The sequence below is a fragment of the Athene noctua genome, chromosome 5 (genome assembly GCF_965140245.1).
Source record: "Athene noctua chromosome 5, bAthNoc1.hap1.1, whole genome shotgun sequence".
In the NCBI taxonomy this organism is placed as follows: Eukaryota; Metazoa; Chordata; class Aves; order Strigiformes; family Strigidae; genus Athene; species Athene noctua.
The window spans coordinates 25,845,324-25,862,730 of NC_134041.1; the positions used below are offsets into that span (position 1 = coordinate 25,845,324).

Genomic DNA, 17,407 nt, shown 5'->3' on the forward strand with positions numbered 1-17,407 from the left:
CTTTCCTCCTAGAAATGCTAAAATTTAGTAGGGTTTTTTTAATCAAAAATGTTAAATAGATGCCTGAGTGCCACACCAAAATCTAGATTGTAAAACAAGAGTTAATAAACTTCAGATGTTTTTAAGCTGTTCTCCACTTCTTCTGTTGAAGTGGGAACTAAAATATAACATAGACATAATCATAAGATAGGAAAATATTTCTTCATGCAAATAGTATAGTCATCTTAATTCATAATTTAAGAATGCCTTTTAAGAGGAGGAGGAGATGACTGTATACATGGGGGGTTATCCTGTATAACTGTATGCTCATCTTTATTTCAGTCTGTGGTTGAAATATATGTAATGCTAATTTTTATATAGGTAGTTGCAGTTTGAAATTTGTATACTATGTACATAGTATGTGGGCATACTAATTAGTAATTCCATATCCATTTTGAGTAAAAGAGCAAAAACCATGATACTGAGCTTGACTGCGCTATCAGTAGTGTAAGTTAAACTCTGTACAGAGACATAATATGGAAGTAAAACTCATAAATCCCATTGTGTAGAAGAGGGATAAGTTACTCATTTATTTCTCCCCCAAATCAATTCATTCTGAGTAACAACACAGTGATTATTAAAATAGCCATTATTATAAATCTAAAATGAGAGTAATTGTAGTGGTTTGATGTAAAACTAAGAAATGAGATGTTAATCTGAAACGAAGAGTTTAAATATGGAATTATGATATACTTGGCTTTCTGTAGTGTAGCTGTCAGGCTTGGGCAGTTCGCTGGTCAATAGTGACATTCTGTGTGTCAGTGAACAGAGTCTCCTGATACCTTAACCTGCAGTTCACACATTACTGAAGCTCCAACTGTCGAACATTCAAGTCCCTTGGTACTACTACAGCTTCCAGACTCTCCTGACTGGCTCATGTTTCATTCTTTGGCAATTTGCCCTAATGATATCCCTCAGGAGCTTTCAGGCCCTCTTCTTTTCCATATTTAATCGTGTTATATTAATCTGAGTGCTGAGCAAACTATGCTGCGCAAATTGTAATTGTCTGTGATTTCTGCTGCAATGGTCTTATAATTACTTTTTTTCATTTTTAGTGTAGAAATACATGTACAAAATTGCAGCATAATTTGTATTTACAAGTCTAAATGTCCAAGACAGCCAGGGTGTGAAAGCTTTAACTCTGATCTGCTCCACAAAGAGGGTTTTTTTCCCAGTAAAATCCATAATATTTTAGCACTTGCTGTATGGACAGGATTTACATCTTATTTTTAGCTTTTCATTTTGTTACTGTAAAAGTACACGTCTGTTAAACAGTGCTATTATCAAGTTAACTTCAGATAGTAATTTTGTTGTGATATAAAACATTAGAACAGTCTTGTCTTTTTCCATAAGCTTGGTGTCTTCTATATGGAGCTTTCCTTTTTATTTATTTTTTTCTTTTTTAGTGAGGTTTGTAGAGTTTTAATGTGTTGGATATAGGATATGTTATTTTGAACACAGTCTTGATGTTTTCTCATTCTGTTGTAACTCTGTGGCTGCATAACAAACGGAATAGATTTGAGTGACTCCCTGACAGCAAAGTGGTATTTGATAGATCAAATTTGAATTCTTTATGTATTGCAGATTATTTTGTTCACTTGAGTGGTGAACTCAACTACATTTCTAATCAATTCCATAAGTTATTTTTGGGGGTGGAGGGCGGGTGAATTTTTTTGTGGTGGTGTGGGGTTTTTTTTGTTTGCTTGTTTGTTTTAAAAAAATAGGGATGCCCGTTTTGAATGCTAAGCAGATGATAACACCTCTTTTCTTGGTCAAGGAGTCCTTCATTTTCTGGTGATTCTAGTGTCGTATTTGCTGGTGTCTGCTTTGTGAAGGGAGTTTTGGAAAATTGTAATAAAGTTGCTTTGCTATCACAAGGAGTATTGACTTCAGATTTTTTTTAAAGGTAGTTTGGAAATCAAGGTAGTGACAGAAACAGGAGTTGATCCTGCTCCTGAGTTTAGGGCTCTTCATGAGCTGCATGAAGTCAGCTTCATGCAGGTTCAGATCAATTCTAGTTGTTTCAAATAGCAGAAATGTGGACCAAAAAACTCTCCTGAGTCTTTCCCATTGAGTTCTGTGTGTTCATAGCAGTACCTGCATTTGACCATGATAAACATCAAGTAATGCATGTTTATTTTCCTTTTTTCAAGGAAATAGCTGAGCAGGGCTAACTTTTCATTGACTTGTTAGCCTGACTACTTGTAAATGTTGTATACATATATCACAGTTAGATGTATTTAAGCAATTAAAAGCAGTTTTAAAAGGGCTATAATAGGTGATTTGGGGAAGTTAAGGTTTTTGCATGTCTAAAAGCTAATTTAAGATTTTTTTTTTCTTTTTATTCATATTTTTGTTGCCAATTCTGTGTATTTTTATTTTTAGTTAACTGCTTGTGTTCATGCGTCAGCTGCATTGTTATATCCAATGTATTGGCAACACATTTACATCCCAGTGCTTCCTCCACATCTTCTGGACTACTGCTGGTAAGACAGCTAACCTGTTATCCCCATTTCTGAAATTCTTACCTGTCTTGTAATTCTGAGTGACTGATGAAAACACTAGCTACTTACGTGCTTTAATAGACAGGGTCCAGTTTATGAAAGCACTTGATGACTTGAATAATTTCAGCATGCCTTTACATGGTGTTTGAATTGGTACCTTGAATTACAGTGCTGATTACTATCAGTGCCAGTGCAGCATTTAGAATCATGTTTGTAACTGTTCCTGCTTTATTGTTAGAGAACGCATTCAATAATTTAAATATGACTGTTACTTTTTTTTTTTTTTATCTGGCATTTATTTTAACGAGATAAATGATGCTGATGGAAACATTCAGGAAAAAAACTCATCAGGTTTTCCAAAATCAAACATTAGTAGGCATCAGTGTTTCACTTAGGTCTATACAGTGATTTAATACTTGTGTTAGACTCAGACAGGCTCAGGATCCTATCCAACACCTTCCTGAAAGAGCTTAAATTCTCCTTTTGGTACTTCCAAAATTTTCATTATACGAATTCTGCCTCTCCTGATGTGTTTCTGTTCACATGACCGACTTTGTGGTTGGCAAATTTTTAAGTTGAACAAAAAGAATCACTTTTTGAGTCACTTCTGATCCTTCAAGTGATGATGTTTTCACATGCCTGTGTTTCAAGATTTCAGACTAAGACAAGATCTGCTTTCTTTTATTTGTAGTAGTGCCAGAGATACCAAATGAGAGTTTCCATTAAAGCACCTAAAACAGGAGTATCCATCCCTGGAGACTTTCAGTTTAACTAGACCCTATGGATCTGTGGTGGAAAAATGAACCATTTAAAGCCATTTTAGAGATTAGGAATTATTATTATTATATATGAAAACGGAGTCCAAATCAGATGCCTACCAACTAAGCCTGTGTTTCTGTTATTACTGTTTTTCTTCACAGAAATAAATTATGCTTGTATGTTTGCTGGGCTTTGTGTTTTTGTTTTTTTTTTTCTGGAACCTATAAATATTGATGTTCCATTGTACTCCGCCCAGTCTATTGAACTTGTTGTTTTCAAAGAAATTCTCATTATGTTTCCTTAAGTTTCTCTGACAGTTTTTCCTCAAGTTTATAATATTTGCCCATGGTATATCTTTTTTTTTGCAGTAGTTCCTATAATTCATATGTATATTATTTATTGTTTTTGAAAAGAAGTAAAATATTATTCTCCCACTCCTTTCTTTACTTTCAACTATAGCTAAGCCTTTCATCTTTAATGATAGTTTTCTTTTGAAAAAACTCTGTCCTAATTGTTTTTCCTCATGGCTTTGATAAAATGCACCAAAATGGGTGTAGAGCTTGGATGTATTTGTTTAGTTTTTGTATTACTTGAGCTTATTGCCAGAAGCTTTGTAATTTCTTCAGTATCATCCATAAATGGTGTTCTCAGAAGGTAGATCAACACCTTTATTCAAGCTGTACCCTGCAGAGTGCATCCTGAATACTAGAAGATTTTTTTATTTTGCCTCCTAAGCACAGATAATGTTTCCAGAAATAATAATGTTAGATGCTGTACACAGCTTCTTGTGATGATGATAATAGTTGAAATTCTAGGTCATTATGGCATGACCTGAGATTTTTTTTTACTCATTAAAAAGAAGCATGGAGTTTCTTAAACTTGTAAAACTCATTTGTATCTCTTTTTCTTTTTCACAGTAGTACAATAGAGTGGGGGAGAAAAAAAAAGTTTCCTCTTTCTTAGAGATGTTCAAATGGAAACAAAGTCCATGAAAGGAAATGCACAATTGATTAATTTACCAGAGTAACTATAACTCAGACCTTTTAACTCAGATTTTTGTGCATTTACATTTCTCTGATCATATCTGTTTTGAAATATTCTTCTGTGAGACAGGTTGGAATAGTGTAATAAAATGACGTAACATACTTAGCTTTCCTCATGTTTAGGAGTATTAAGAGTAAATAAATGTTTTCCTCATAGGTATATATTATAATCAAGTTAAAAAACATTGATGAAGTCATAAGGTCAAAGTTTATGCTAGGCCAGACCTAGTGTGCAGTCCAAGGGAATCATGTCAATTTAAAACTAATAAAATAATTTTCTAATTATTTTTTATTTTAATTTTTTATGTCATTTTGATAGAGTTAAGTTATTCTTATAAAAGTGCCTTTTTGCCTTTTACCTTAAGAAGTATTTTCATACCTTGAGACTACATTGTCATTGCCTTACTTTGACTTTGTTGGGATGTCTTCCATGAACTCCCATTTTCGCAGTGTTGTTCTGAAATGGTATTCAATTAAAGGAAGTAGGGGATTATTAGTTTGATACTTTTGCTTGTGCCAAGGGAGTAAGGCCATTTTTAAACATAGAAAATACATTTAAATCCACTAGTTTAAATATAGGCCCTGATCCTGAAACATTTTTTTGCATGTTAATCATCCAAGATATTTTGAGAGAAATCGACAATTATTTTTTTTTTTAATGAGTTGGACTATATATCTTCAAAATTTCATAAAGATAAATTATATAATTCTGTGGGGGTTAGAATTCGATAAATTACATAAACTGTCTAACTGGTACATTTTGTTATCATGAAAAAAGAAAAATGTATCTTTGAATAAAACAGATCTATATTAAAAAATTATTTAAGTTCTTCCACTTGCCTTTTTAATCAAGAAGCCTCTCAGGTTCTATCAGGCAACCTGATACATAGACTGGGTTTTAGACATAATGTAACAGATGTTCTTAAAGTAGTTCAAACCCACTGGTACTGAGCATCACTGTGGACTGTAATGCCATCAGGACTGGCCAGTTATGACTACTTGCAAAGTCCACTGTATGAACATACTGTGTATTTATTTACTTTGGGATGGGTTTTTTCCCCCTCACATAGATATTCTCAGCCTTAAATTCTGTTGTTGAGAACTGTTCTGTTGAGAACTCCAATGTGAGAATTGGAACAACCATCCAAAAAGAGATAATAGATTTATTTTTCTAAAAGAAAGCAAAATATTAGGCAGTGAAAGTAATTTTCATTTTAACTCTAGACGAAGAAAACACAACAGTGTTACTAAAACCCTGAATTTTCTGAATATTTTTTAAGAATTGATTTTTCTTCTACATTTAAGTAAACAAAAAGATACTGTTGCACTCAGCCCAGTAGGTATCTGGCTTTCAAGAAAGCTTTTACAAAAATCAAGTTTGAGCATTGATGCAGTAATTGTGTTTGAAGAAAATTAATTTTTGTAAAGGAAAAAGCTAATTTAATCACATTTCTGTGTTATTTCTTGGCAAACTAAGTCACTGATATAAGAATGTTTGACAGTTTTGTCTGTGGATGATAAAGCATCTGTTCTACTGATGCTCTGTTAAGAATACAGTGCAATTAGAAAATTCAAGTTACAGTTGCAACGTGTCTTTTTATGAGATTTGGTCTCTTCTGAATTGAGATATACACACACCTGTTTTCGTGAGAATGGGACAATTATTTTCCAATTAACTCATATGCTTTGCATAACAGTAATTATTTTAGGTCATGATACTGTAGATTAATAAAATTTTTGGTAATAACATGCATAAGGAAGAGAAAAACTATATATCAGCTCCCAGTATTATCATAGTAAGCAATTTCATGTACATATTACAAACCACTGCTGTTAAGACTTCAGAATCCAGCAGTAATAAAATTCATTCTTTGCTAAAAATGCTCAAATTGACTTTCCATACTTGCAATTTTTATTTAATGAATTTTCAAGATGTTTATCTAATTAACTTGTGCCTTTATTCTGTAAACTTCTCAAAGTTGAAATGATGTAGCTGTTGCTTTGTTCCATAGAAAAGAGCTACATGCTACCCTTTTTAATGACAGATTTATTAATGGAGCAAATCAGCAGCTATTTTAAGTCAGTACAGGCCTGGTGAAGCTGCTAGAACAGTGTGGGTGTACAAGAAAACAAGTGTGCATAAAATGCATACATGATATAGTACTTGTTTTCACTGTAGTTTCTCCAGTTCACGTTATTTGTAATGCTAAAATACTCTGTGATGAACCTGAGGATCTATTTCACTGCATATTCAACAAAAGAATCCTCAGTGACATGTCACTCATAGTCATTCTCATTGGCTTGGTTAAATATGTTAGGCAGTATAAAGCGCTTTTAAAATTATAGAGTGATTTAAAGCTGTCTGCTTCCTCTCAATATAAATGTGCTCTGGAGTGACACCATTTACAATTCCATGTAATTTGTGTTTAGTCCACAAAGGCATAGGGCTTTAGTCTCAGTGAAGTTGTGAGGAGGTACTAAAATACTTAAGTATTGGGCTAAGAAAAAGATGTGTGGGGACATAGGGTTCTCCATTTCCCTTTTTGGAAGCCCCGTTGCCTACAAACTTTGTCATAACAGTTTGCAGTTTCAGCAGACCTTTATTTTGATAGTATAATGATGAAAGCTTGTTTAGACCTCAGTCAGTCTGTTGTTTGTGTGGTGGGTTTTTTGTGGGGGGGGTTTGGGTTTTTTTTCCAATTATTTATTTTTAAATCGATCCTCTCCTGTGGGACGTTGTTAATGAGAGTGATTGGCTAATCCATAGTGTGTACAGATTTTTCTAAAACTGACTGCAGTCGCAGGCAGGTGAGAATTGCCACTTTGGCTCCCAGAGCTGGGACCAAATTGATGAGGCCACGTGAACTGATGCAGTGAAGCCTCTCCCTGGGCCTCAGGAAGTCAATGGACAATCAGTTGGTGCCAGTGCCTCAGATCTGTGATCAAATTAATACAATGGGAGAAATTACTGTATGTCAGCTGTCTCTGTAACCTCATATAAGCCATCTACCATTTATTTTTCAGAGATAGTTTTTATTTAGTGTTTTTTCTCTCTGGTCCCTTAGCATTTCCTACTGAGTTGCTTAAACCAATCTATTGCTCACTTCTCTGGAGTGAATATTTTTAGTAAACTTGCAGTACTCAAAAGTGTGATGATGACTGTTGGATGTTTTTTCCCTTCAGCGCTGGATGCTGAGTATATTCTTGGTCAGATGTTGCCAGAACACATTCATTAGAGGAACTAACAGTAGATTATAGGAAACCATGATAAATTGGCCTAATTCAGTTTCTTCGTTGTGTTCTGCAGGAGGTCCCACTACAGAGGCTTTGTGTGGATATTAGTTTCATTTTGAGAATATAGTCTTATTCATTCTCATTGGAAATGAGAAGTTTACTATCAAGTTAAATAAGATATTATACAGCTTCCAAATGCCCACCAAGGAAGGGTTTCAGAAGCACTTTCAGAACCATGTTACTCATGTTTGTGTTGCAGTGTGGTAATGTTAAGTAGTAACATATTCTCCAGAATGGTGTTTTAAAACCACTGTAGTTCTAGAGACAGACCACTTTGGAACATACGCTAGGTTAGCTCTGCCATACAGTATGGTTGGTTATTGAAACTAGGTATGGTAAGCCAGTTAGCAAGCTGTATGTGTCTTCTCACTCATACTTCCATAGTTAGCAACAGTGTCCTTTATTCTGTGGTCTTTATTGCAGAGTTAAAAAATAAATAAAAAATCTCCCTTGTCTAGTAAAAATTTCAGTAGCAACTGTGTTCATTTAATACAGGCTTAAACAGTGAATGTTAACTAGGGACTGTATGTGCTAAGATTTTAAATGTTTTTTTTTTTTCTCCACAAATGTAGTAGTTGGTACTTAAAACTTCATCTTTTCTACTTTTTTTTTTCTTCAGTGCACCGATGCCTTATCTAATTGGCGTCCACTTAAGCTTAATAGAGGTAAGTTTACTGTATGCTTCTGCATACTGATAAGCATGAGGTGTGTGTGCCATAAATGATAATTTTAATGGAAATGCTTCAGAAACATTCCTTGTGGTCTTTTTAGCATACAGAATTACAAAATTTGAGTTTCAGATACTTTACAAAGTAAAAAATGTTTCTCTGAAATCTTACTTCTGAAGTGGTTTATGGAGACATGTAAGCTCTAGATAATGCTTTTTCTATACCTAATTAATAGCTTGATAGCTTTTTTCCCGCCTTTTTTAATGGTTCAGTAACAGATTTTCCCAATAATAAGAACAGTTGAAATTTATTTTGGAGTTGTCATCAATCAGAATTCAGCATTATTCTGATTTCCCAGATAATTTGCGTTCCTGTCCCTCTGAAAATCTGAGTCTAACATTCTTCCCATAACATTCATAGCTATTAATTTAGAAATGAGGGGTTTTTTTGCCAAAAAACAAAGAGGTAGCCTTCTCAGATTTGAACATACAGCAAAACAACAGAATTTACCTGAGTGGTAAGTAACAGATGGATCGTAAATAGCTTTGCCTCTTTCCATAACCATTTGATGATACCATTAAGCCTATGTATGTACTCTGATTATCATGCAGAGTAGATAATTGATTTGGGAACTTTATTTGATTTACACTTCTGCTAAAGCAGTTTCTAAGGATCAGTTACCATTTGCTAAGCTGATGAGGTGGGTTCTCCTTCAGTCTGAGCCCCTAGCACTTTTAGGTTTCCAAAAAAGAGCCTTCTATCATGTATACTTCTTAACTCTAGGCATAACCTTCTGTTCTCTTGCATCAATTCCTGTGACCTGCATACATTGATCGTAATGTCTTGACTACAGTCTTCTTCCTTATTCCATCAGGAAATAATGGAACAGAAAGTCTTGCTGTGAAAAACAAGTCCCTCAATTCCTTCTGGAATTATTTCCTGGACCATACTATTATTTATTATTGTAGGACTGTATGGAAAAGAGTTCTATCATTTTTTTCTTGAAAGGAATAAATTGTTTAATTCTTAGCTGCTATTCAAGTCCACTGGTGAAAGATTGTTTCATACATTCTTCTATAATAGTAGTAGACATCATGTGCCTGGGAGTTACATAAATCTGCAAATAGTTACTTAGTATTCTCTGTTTTTAATCTGATCATATGATTAACATCCTATCTGATTTTCACAAATATGAGAGAATGAAACATTGTTGTAAGATTTGTATAGTTCCAACATATTTAACTGTGTTTTGTGTAATCTATTTCAAGAATTAATTTCTTGAATAGGGTTGTGTTTCAGAGATTATTTTTTTAATAACCTTACTGTTTGATGCAGAGGAAGTGTTTTTACAAACTACTCTGACTCCTGCATCTAATTCACAAATCTAAATCTAAAGCTGAAAATGTTCTCTTTGCCATTATTGTCCTTTGTAAAATCATCATTTGTAATCTAGCACATTATAATAAAAATGTACTTCAGGAAGATTTCATAGTAAAATGCTTTTCCACTATTTTTTCCCCTCTTAACAGAGAGTGAAAAATAGATCACTGGAGGATGTGGTTTTGCTAAATGTTGACACAAACACTCTAGAAACCCCTTTTAATGACCTGAATAACCTACCTGGTGAAGTGGTGAGTCTTACAGTTATTTAATTCTTTCTTTCTTATATAGATGCTTGAAATACTAGTAGCTATTTTTGCCTGGTTTTGCTAACGGATCTAAAATGAATAAAGGGGTAAAAAGCACCAAGTGTAGACCCCTATATTTTAGGTTTTTACCTTTTTGACAGTTGAGATGTTGAATGGAACATCATATTCCTTATTGTAAAAGTAGGATCATAATTATAAAGCTAGCTGCATTCATTAGGCATAGCTGCTTTAAACACAAGAGTCTCTTCATCTCATCTTAATCATTATATTACAAAGTAGGCATTTCTGTCTGCCTAGTGGCATGTCTTGCAAAAGAACGAGAGAGTTTTTGAAGGCAAAAAGAAGAAGGGGGCCAATTATCGGCTTCTGCTTCCCTGCCACCTGCCAGCGCTTTCCTTTTAATTAATGATCTGATGGCACTGGTCAATATAATAAGAAATGCTTGTACAGTTGGGGTCAGAAAATTCAGGCTTTGATCTTCTTCAACTTTCTGAAACATTTATTTGTTTTCTCTAAATTATTTCAGTTTTATTTTAATCTCTTCTATCCTGCTGAGGGCTGCGTGAATGAAAACCTATACTGTTTGTCATTTGCTTTGGCAGAGCAAAGACTGCTTACTTAGAATTCTATTTGTAAATTAAACTGCAAACCCAGTTTGTCATAAAAGACATCTGATCCTTTTGAAATGACGAAAACTGTCTTTTGTCTGTAAAGGATGATAAATTAAGTGCCAGTTCTTTCTGGACTTTGATCTTGCAGAGGGTGTACCCCCCCCCCCTTTTTTTTTTTTTTTTCTTATTGCCTATAGGGGAACATACTCTGTATATCATTTTAAATAGTCACAGAAATCACTTACCTTGTTTTTCCCAATAGATTCTCTAAGAGAATATAATTGTGAAACCACTGTTTTGATTATTTAGTTCTAGATGCTTAAGCTGTCACAAGTGGTTGTCAAGAGCAAGAATTTTATATCAAAATGTGAAATCAAAGAGTTACATTTTCTGAAATTTTAAATCATAAAAACAAACTGTCTTAGTCAAAGTAAGGTGCTGTAGTGCCATAGTAAGTCTTTTGGTTTTGTTGGTAATTTATATATATTTGGTACAAAGGAAATCAAACTCTTGATTATATTGTCAGTTCCCTTTGATTTTAATGATGTTAAAATCTAGACTTTTTATAGCTCATCTGGTCAGTCTGTCTTTTGACTCAGTATCAACTATAGTTCAGAAAAAGACTATAAAAATTATTCTGAACTTTTGTGATTTTTACATTAGTTTATGAAAAAGTATACATGCACACATGCATGTATATACAATAACTTTGGCTATATCATTCAAGAGTATAACAAAAAATGCGTCATTTTCTGGTGTGTCAATAATTTTTAACGGTCCTTGCATTCAGTGAATAAGGTTGAGGTTGTAGTGTCATGGAGGTACATTCTCTTGTCAAATAATAGGTAAATGTAGAATTGAGAATTAGGCATCATCTTTCACAAAATGCTGGAGTTGTAGCTGGAGGTCTTTCAAACAGTAAAAATTGATATTTGCAATAAGAGGGACTTCTCATTTATTTTACAGATGCGTACCAAAATGATCTCTAAATGAGTAGGCTAGCATGAAGAAAATAGGGATACAGATCTTTATACTTTTAAGAATTATATTCTCCCCCAGGATATAAGCATGTTGTTACTATTAATGTTAATGGAGGTTATCCAAGTGTACAGACTATACAGTACACTTAAAATATTTCATTCCAGAGAACAAAATAGAGAACACAACAGAACACCTGTGGTTTATGCAAACTATACTTGCAGATATTGAGGATTTTAAAATGAAGTGTTTAATTTTGACTATTGAGATCTCTTCCTCTACTTCAGTCTGTAAAGCACTTTAATTAAAACAATTTAATGGGGAACATATACAATTATATTTGGGAAACCTGGAAACAAAAGGCACAGACAATGTCCTTGTTTGGCTCATAAAATGACGAAATGCTTGTCCTTTTGCATTCATGAGGGGCAGTGCAACTGCTAACATCTCAGTTAAAAAGTGTAAGACAAAGGAGTTTAGAGTCAAAATGGTAAGTTAGACTTAAAACATTAAAGCAAATGTCAAAGATAATTACAAATGTAAAACATTTTAACCTATATAAATAAACCTCATAAGCTTACATGCAAAGGTAGTAAAGCTTCTGATGAAAAAATATGAGTACCTACCTCTGAAGAGTGTTAAAATAGAACGAAGAACTGAAAATCTAAAAGAAGCTATGGTCTCACTGTCCCTTTCAAAAATTGTTTCCAGGTTGGTTAACAGCCTAACAAAAGAAATGCAGTATTTTCAAAGAGTTTTCTAAAACTGTTTCTTATGTCTGAAGGAAATTAAGTAATTATATTCCTGATCAATAAGCCTGATGATGTCCTCACGGCATAGGTATTTAATAGTTTACTCATGTATAAGTAATATGTCTATTAAAATGCCCTGATTATGAATTTTTTCATGATAAATTTAAGATTGAAAAACATTATTATATGGTATTGTCTAATAAACTGTATAATAAATTAACTGAGATTTAAAGGCATTTTTAAATCATTCACTTAAGCATTTAAATTATAGTTACAGGCTAGATGACTTTCTATGCATGTGAACTCTATTATTCTGTCAGACTGACCAGTGGTCTTGACTGTGCAAAGGTCAGTGGTCACAGTTGTCCTGAATTACCAGTCCTTTTTTCATGTGGACCCTCTGCTGCGTTGCATGCTGTAATCTTCTTAATGGCTTCATTCCAATATTCACACATAATATTTTAGATTTATTGACTGTTAGAAATACTACCATGCCAGTAGCAGTTCCGCTACTCCTAAGGTATTTAAAATTGGAAAAATAAATCAGTGCAAGACTTTCAGGAATCCTTTGTTTTCTTAGAGGGGGAAAAAACCCTCTTTTTCCTCTCTTCTGACAAAAACACTTGTTTTTAAATTTTATCATTTCACTGTGAATTTGTCTATTACTTTTTAATTAAAAAAAAAAAAGTAGTTATTTCTGTGGGAGTAAATTTTCTAATACAATAATACTGAGATCACCACTTTAATAACGTAAGTCATGAGAAAAAGAACATTTGTGATGTATATAAATTAGCAGAGACCATAGACACACATCTATAAGCTTTGGCCCTGTAATACCTGCTTGCAGTTAACTCTGACAAAAGACCAAAAGACTACACTTTTTGCTCAAATTTGAACACTCTCAAGAAAAGCTTGGAGAATTGAGGGCATCACTTCTAGTAACCAAGTCTTTCTTGGTTATTAAAAGCAAAACTTTTATGAATATGATCTTCAGAAAACAGTAGGCTTTATAGGCTTTTAGCATCTTCTGTTGTCATTAAATGTTAACTGTAAAATCTACAGCACTGTTGAAAGATGTGCAGCCTTTGTAGTGTGTGGTGTCCACACACTGTGATACAGTACAGAATCTAAACAGGTTTTCGGAGTTTTGGTTTTAAAATTCCTAAAGTCACAGGATTTTTAACATCATAAATTGGGCATATGAACATTACTGTTCTAAAAGTAGCATTTGAAAAGTAGGCTGTAATTCACTTAGAAAATTAAATTTACTTTATAAAAAAGTTAAATTAACTTTATAAAAACAATTACTGAGAGTACAAATTATTTCTGAAAATACAATGATTAACAATATTGTAAAGAAGTTATGGTCAACGTTTAACAGTGCAACTAAAAAGATTTTTTGTAAATTTAAGTATTATAATTTACTATGTTTTGCCATAAGAAAATAGCCAAAAATATTACTAATGTATCTTAGAAACTCAGAGCAGTCAGCAGTGTTTGCATTGTTATGAGGTAACTGTTTATTTTGAATGAATTCTTAGAGTTGAGATTCTGTTGAACCTTGATATAGTTTTAGAAGCTAGAGCATGAGGTTGAAAAGTACGAGTTTTGCAAACATTTGCATTGCAGTAGTTGTTGTATTTGCGATTAAATGCTGGAGGACTGAGATGCCAAAATCCTGTGTGTGTAGATAATATCAAATATGTAGAAGTCTTCGTTAACGATACTGTTTTAAACCATATCAGATTGCATTTGTGAGGTTTTTGTTTTGTTTCTCTTTGCCATTATCTCTCACCTTCATGCTGTGGATAGCGGGCTTACTTTTATAGGGACGTGATCTGATGGGGAACACCAAAAAAATAGTTTAAAGCATAACAACTGTCATTGATATCAGAGAAGTAGCTTTTTTCCAATGATATGGTAGTCATTGGGAACTCCAGTGCATGGTTCTGCATTTCTCAGGCAACAAATATTTTTAATACTTCTATATGTGCATGAGTGTTTGCCAGAACAAAGGCTTCAATTAATAGTTACATGATTTTATTAATTATTTTTTTAACTTTATCTGCATTTCTACTCTTCTGCTCACATGGAAATGGAAGAGATATTAGTCATACTTTGTTTCTGATCAGATATATTTTCAGAAATCTTAGAAAGGATATAGGGTGACTATTTAAAAAAAATTACGCTTTTTGTTTTAATGACCAACACAATATGTTTCTATATTTTAGATACGCTTAATTACATAGGAAAGCAAAATCATATATCAATCTCATGACTTTCTAAATCTCTGAAAAACAGTTCTACTTATTTAAACATTCCCGAAGCTCTGATTGCTCTTCATTGCTACTGTTTAGCAGTCTAATGAAGTCACCTTCCTATGAGAAGCTGTTGCTAGGAGAAGATAAAAACAGTTTGCTTCTAGTGTAAATTAATAATACCATTTCTGAAACAGATCACTAATGTCTTCCAGAAATAAATTTTAACAGCATTCTAACCCCTGTGGTTTGTTTGTTTGCAGTTCTTTATTTTTAAACTTTGTAAAAGGCTATTTCTGCTTAAGACATGCAAAGAAGGGGAGAAAAAAAAGTTTGGCATTCTTAATTATAGATAGGTTGATGGATTAAAGCATGCATGAGGAAAAGATTTTGAGAAAGATGCTGCTTGATATTTTATTGGCTTGGTGCCAAAACTGTGTATTTTCTTTGAAATTTTAAGAGCTATTAATGATGTCACCCAGAGGGGTCTCACACTTCCTTGATTTTAGGTTCATGGATGTAAGCAATCACAATCCTGCTGTGCACCACATCCTTCAAAGTGGTTCAAAGCACCCAGTCTCTTATCTATACCTAGTGTATTGACTGTAATAACTACTTTATCACTTTATCTTTGATTAAACTGTGGAACTTGGAGAATTTGCCAGCAACCTACCCAAATGCTCAGCTTGGGTTTACCATCATTCGGTGGTGGGATAAGCCCTGAGAAAGCACTGTCCCTCTGCATGCATGTTTGCTGACCTCAGCTTGAAGGAAGCCTAGGCAGGTCTCAAGGGTGTTTGAAGTATGCTTCAGCCAGGATTCTGGTTGTGACAATTGGGAAATCAGGGTTGCGGCCCACATTATCTCTGCAGGCTTTTCAAAAGCACTGTGCTCCTAGTACTTCTGCAGGATAATCTAATAGAGCTCTTCCTGCCTTTTAGCATTGCCTTCTGAGAGAAATGGAAGTTGGAGGAACTTTCTTTGAACTCCAGCATAGCCTTTCTGAGGCTCAAACTCCCTCCAGAATGTCAGCACAAAATAGTGCATCTGACTCACACATTTTTGTTCTGGAGAACCCTCTATCAAACTGCCAGCCCACTGAGATGCTCTTAATATTGTTGAACTAATAATGCACCAATACTGCAGTAAAATGGGAAATTTGTTGCTTTCTGTTGTTCTTTTTTAACACATTTTTGCCTAAAGCATCCTGGTTTTTGATTTATGTTAATGTACATAGGGCCTGCCAGAACTTAGAAAATACCATTTTCCTTCACATCTTCCACTTTGTCCTGTAATTTCACTGCTCTACATCATCTATACACCCTTTCTTCTCTTACCCTGTCTTGTCATCTGCCATAATTCCTCCAGGCTCACAAGGTATAATTCAGAAGAAAGTAGATTTAAAAGAATGTAGAGAATTTTCTACATTTCCCTCCCTTATATTTAGAAGATACTTTGTCCATCATGACAGAGGCAACATTTTAAGGTTGACAATTTTGGTTTTGACCTCATGTTTACTGTTTTTGTTTTAGTGAAACTGAGCTAACTCTGATGGACAGATTTCCCTTATACAAAGGATATATACATTTATTTCCCCCAGAATTAAATAATTTTTTAGTATTTTTAGTAACTTTAAAATAATCATACAGTACAGAACAAAAAAATCTCCAACCTTGAACTGCTTAACTGTTTTTTGTACTCAGACTTGTACTTTTTATCTTTTGTTTTGAGGTGTAAGGAAAAAACATAAATGAGCCTTGGTGTATGCTTTCCATGTGCTAAAAGAATCAGGCTCTAAACTTTTATCTAGATCTGTGGGGCTTGGATATAAATTGAAAAGATCACAGCTATGGGGAAAAGACCTATACTGTAAAGGCCTTTCTGCATAGATTATGAACATCATAATAATTTTTTTTTTTTCAAAACTATAGTTATAATTGGACCCAATGGGGGTCTCTCTCTTTGATCAGATCACAGTAACTGTGACTTTACACTGGAAAATGTCACTACTGTGAAGGTTTATCACCTGTAGAGCTGGTCTTTTCTCTGATGCCATGTTCAGTTCTCATTAGCATTATTCAAAGTTTAGTTGTTAATTAGGTTGACACTTCAATTATAATCATAATCTACAAGAGCAGTCAGGACTACTTGCATAAAGAAACAAAAAGATACTCGTTCTTGCATATATTTCTAAAAGAATGAAAGCTATTTTGGTGATAGTTTGTGCTTATAATGTTCTGTTTAAAGAGTAACCCTGAATGTTACTTTGTATAATATTTAGGGACTTAAATATTGCATTATTAGGTATATTGCAATACAAAGGGATGTAGAAGCATGTATTCTACGTAATGGGAGTTGACTTACTTCAGATGTCTCTCATGATGAAAATTAGGAGAGTCTAGAGTATAACTGAGTGTAATTCCACATATCTTCAAAGAATACTGTAATAATTCCAGAATTATATGATTTTTCTCCAAAGTATCTCCAAGTAGGGATCATCTAAATTAAAATTTCTTTTTTGTTTCTAATTCTATATAATCAGTGGTTGCCATTTGCTAAGTTAAAAAAGACAGACCTCCTTAAAAAAAAAAAGGTAAGCAGTAAAATAAGAACGGTCTTTGGTTTTTTTTTAACTACAGATGCCTCCTAAGTGTTGCTCTTATTTTTTTCGCTTTCACATGTTTTATCTTCTAGGACAATTCTAAAGGCAATGTAGCACTGAATTTACACAAAATTTTCGCAATTATTTTACAGTGGTAGCATGAGAAAGTATGTAAGATAGTAATTTGACTTTAAAAAATAATTTTAAAAATCCCTAAAACTGAATAGGCAGTGACCATTAAGAGTCCTTA

General features: G+C 33.6%; 1 protein-coding gene across 1 annotated transcript in view; it reads left to right on the forward strand.

Annotated features, from left to right (window-relative positions):
- DENND1B (DENN domain containing 1B) overlaps positions 1-17,407 on the forward strand; it is a 162,302-nt gene that overhangs the window by 102,332 nt on the left and 42,563 nt on the right. The window contains exons 11-13 of the mRNA XM_074908223.1: positions 2,425-2,525; positions 8,259-8,304; positions 9,837-9,938. Coding sequence (XP_074764324.1) covers positions 2,425-2,525; positions 8,259-8,304; positions 9,837-9,938 — 249 coding nt within the window. The remainder of the gene's footprint in view (positions 1-2,424; positions 2,526-8,258; positions 8,305-9,836; positions 9,939-17,407) is intronic.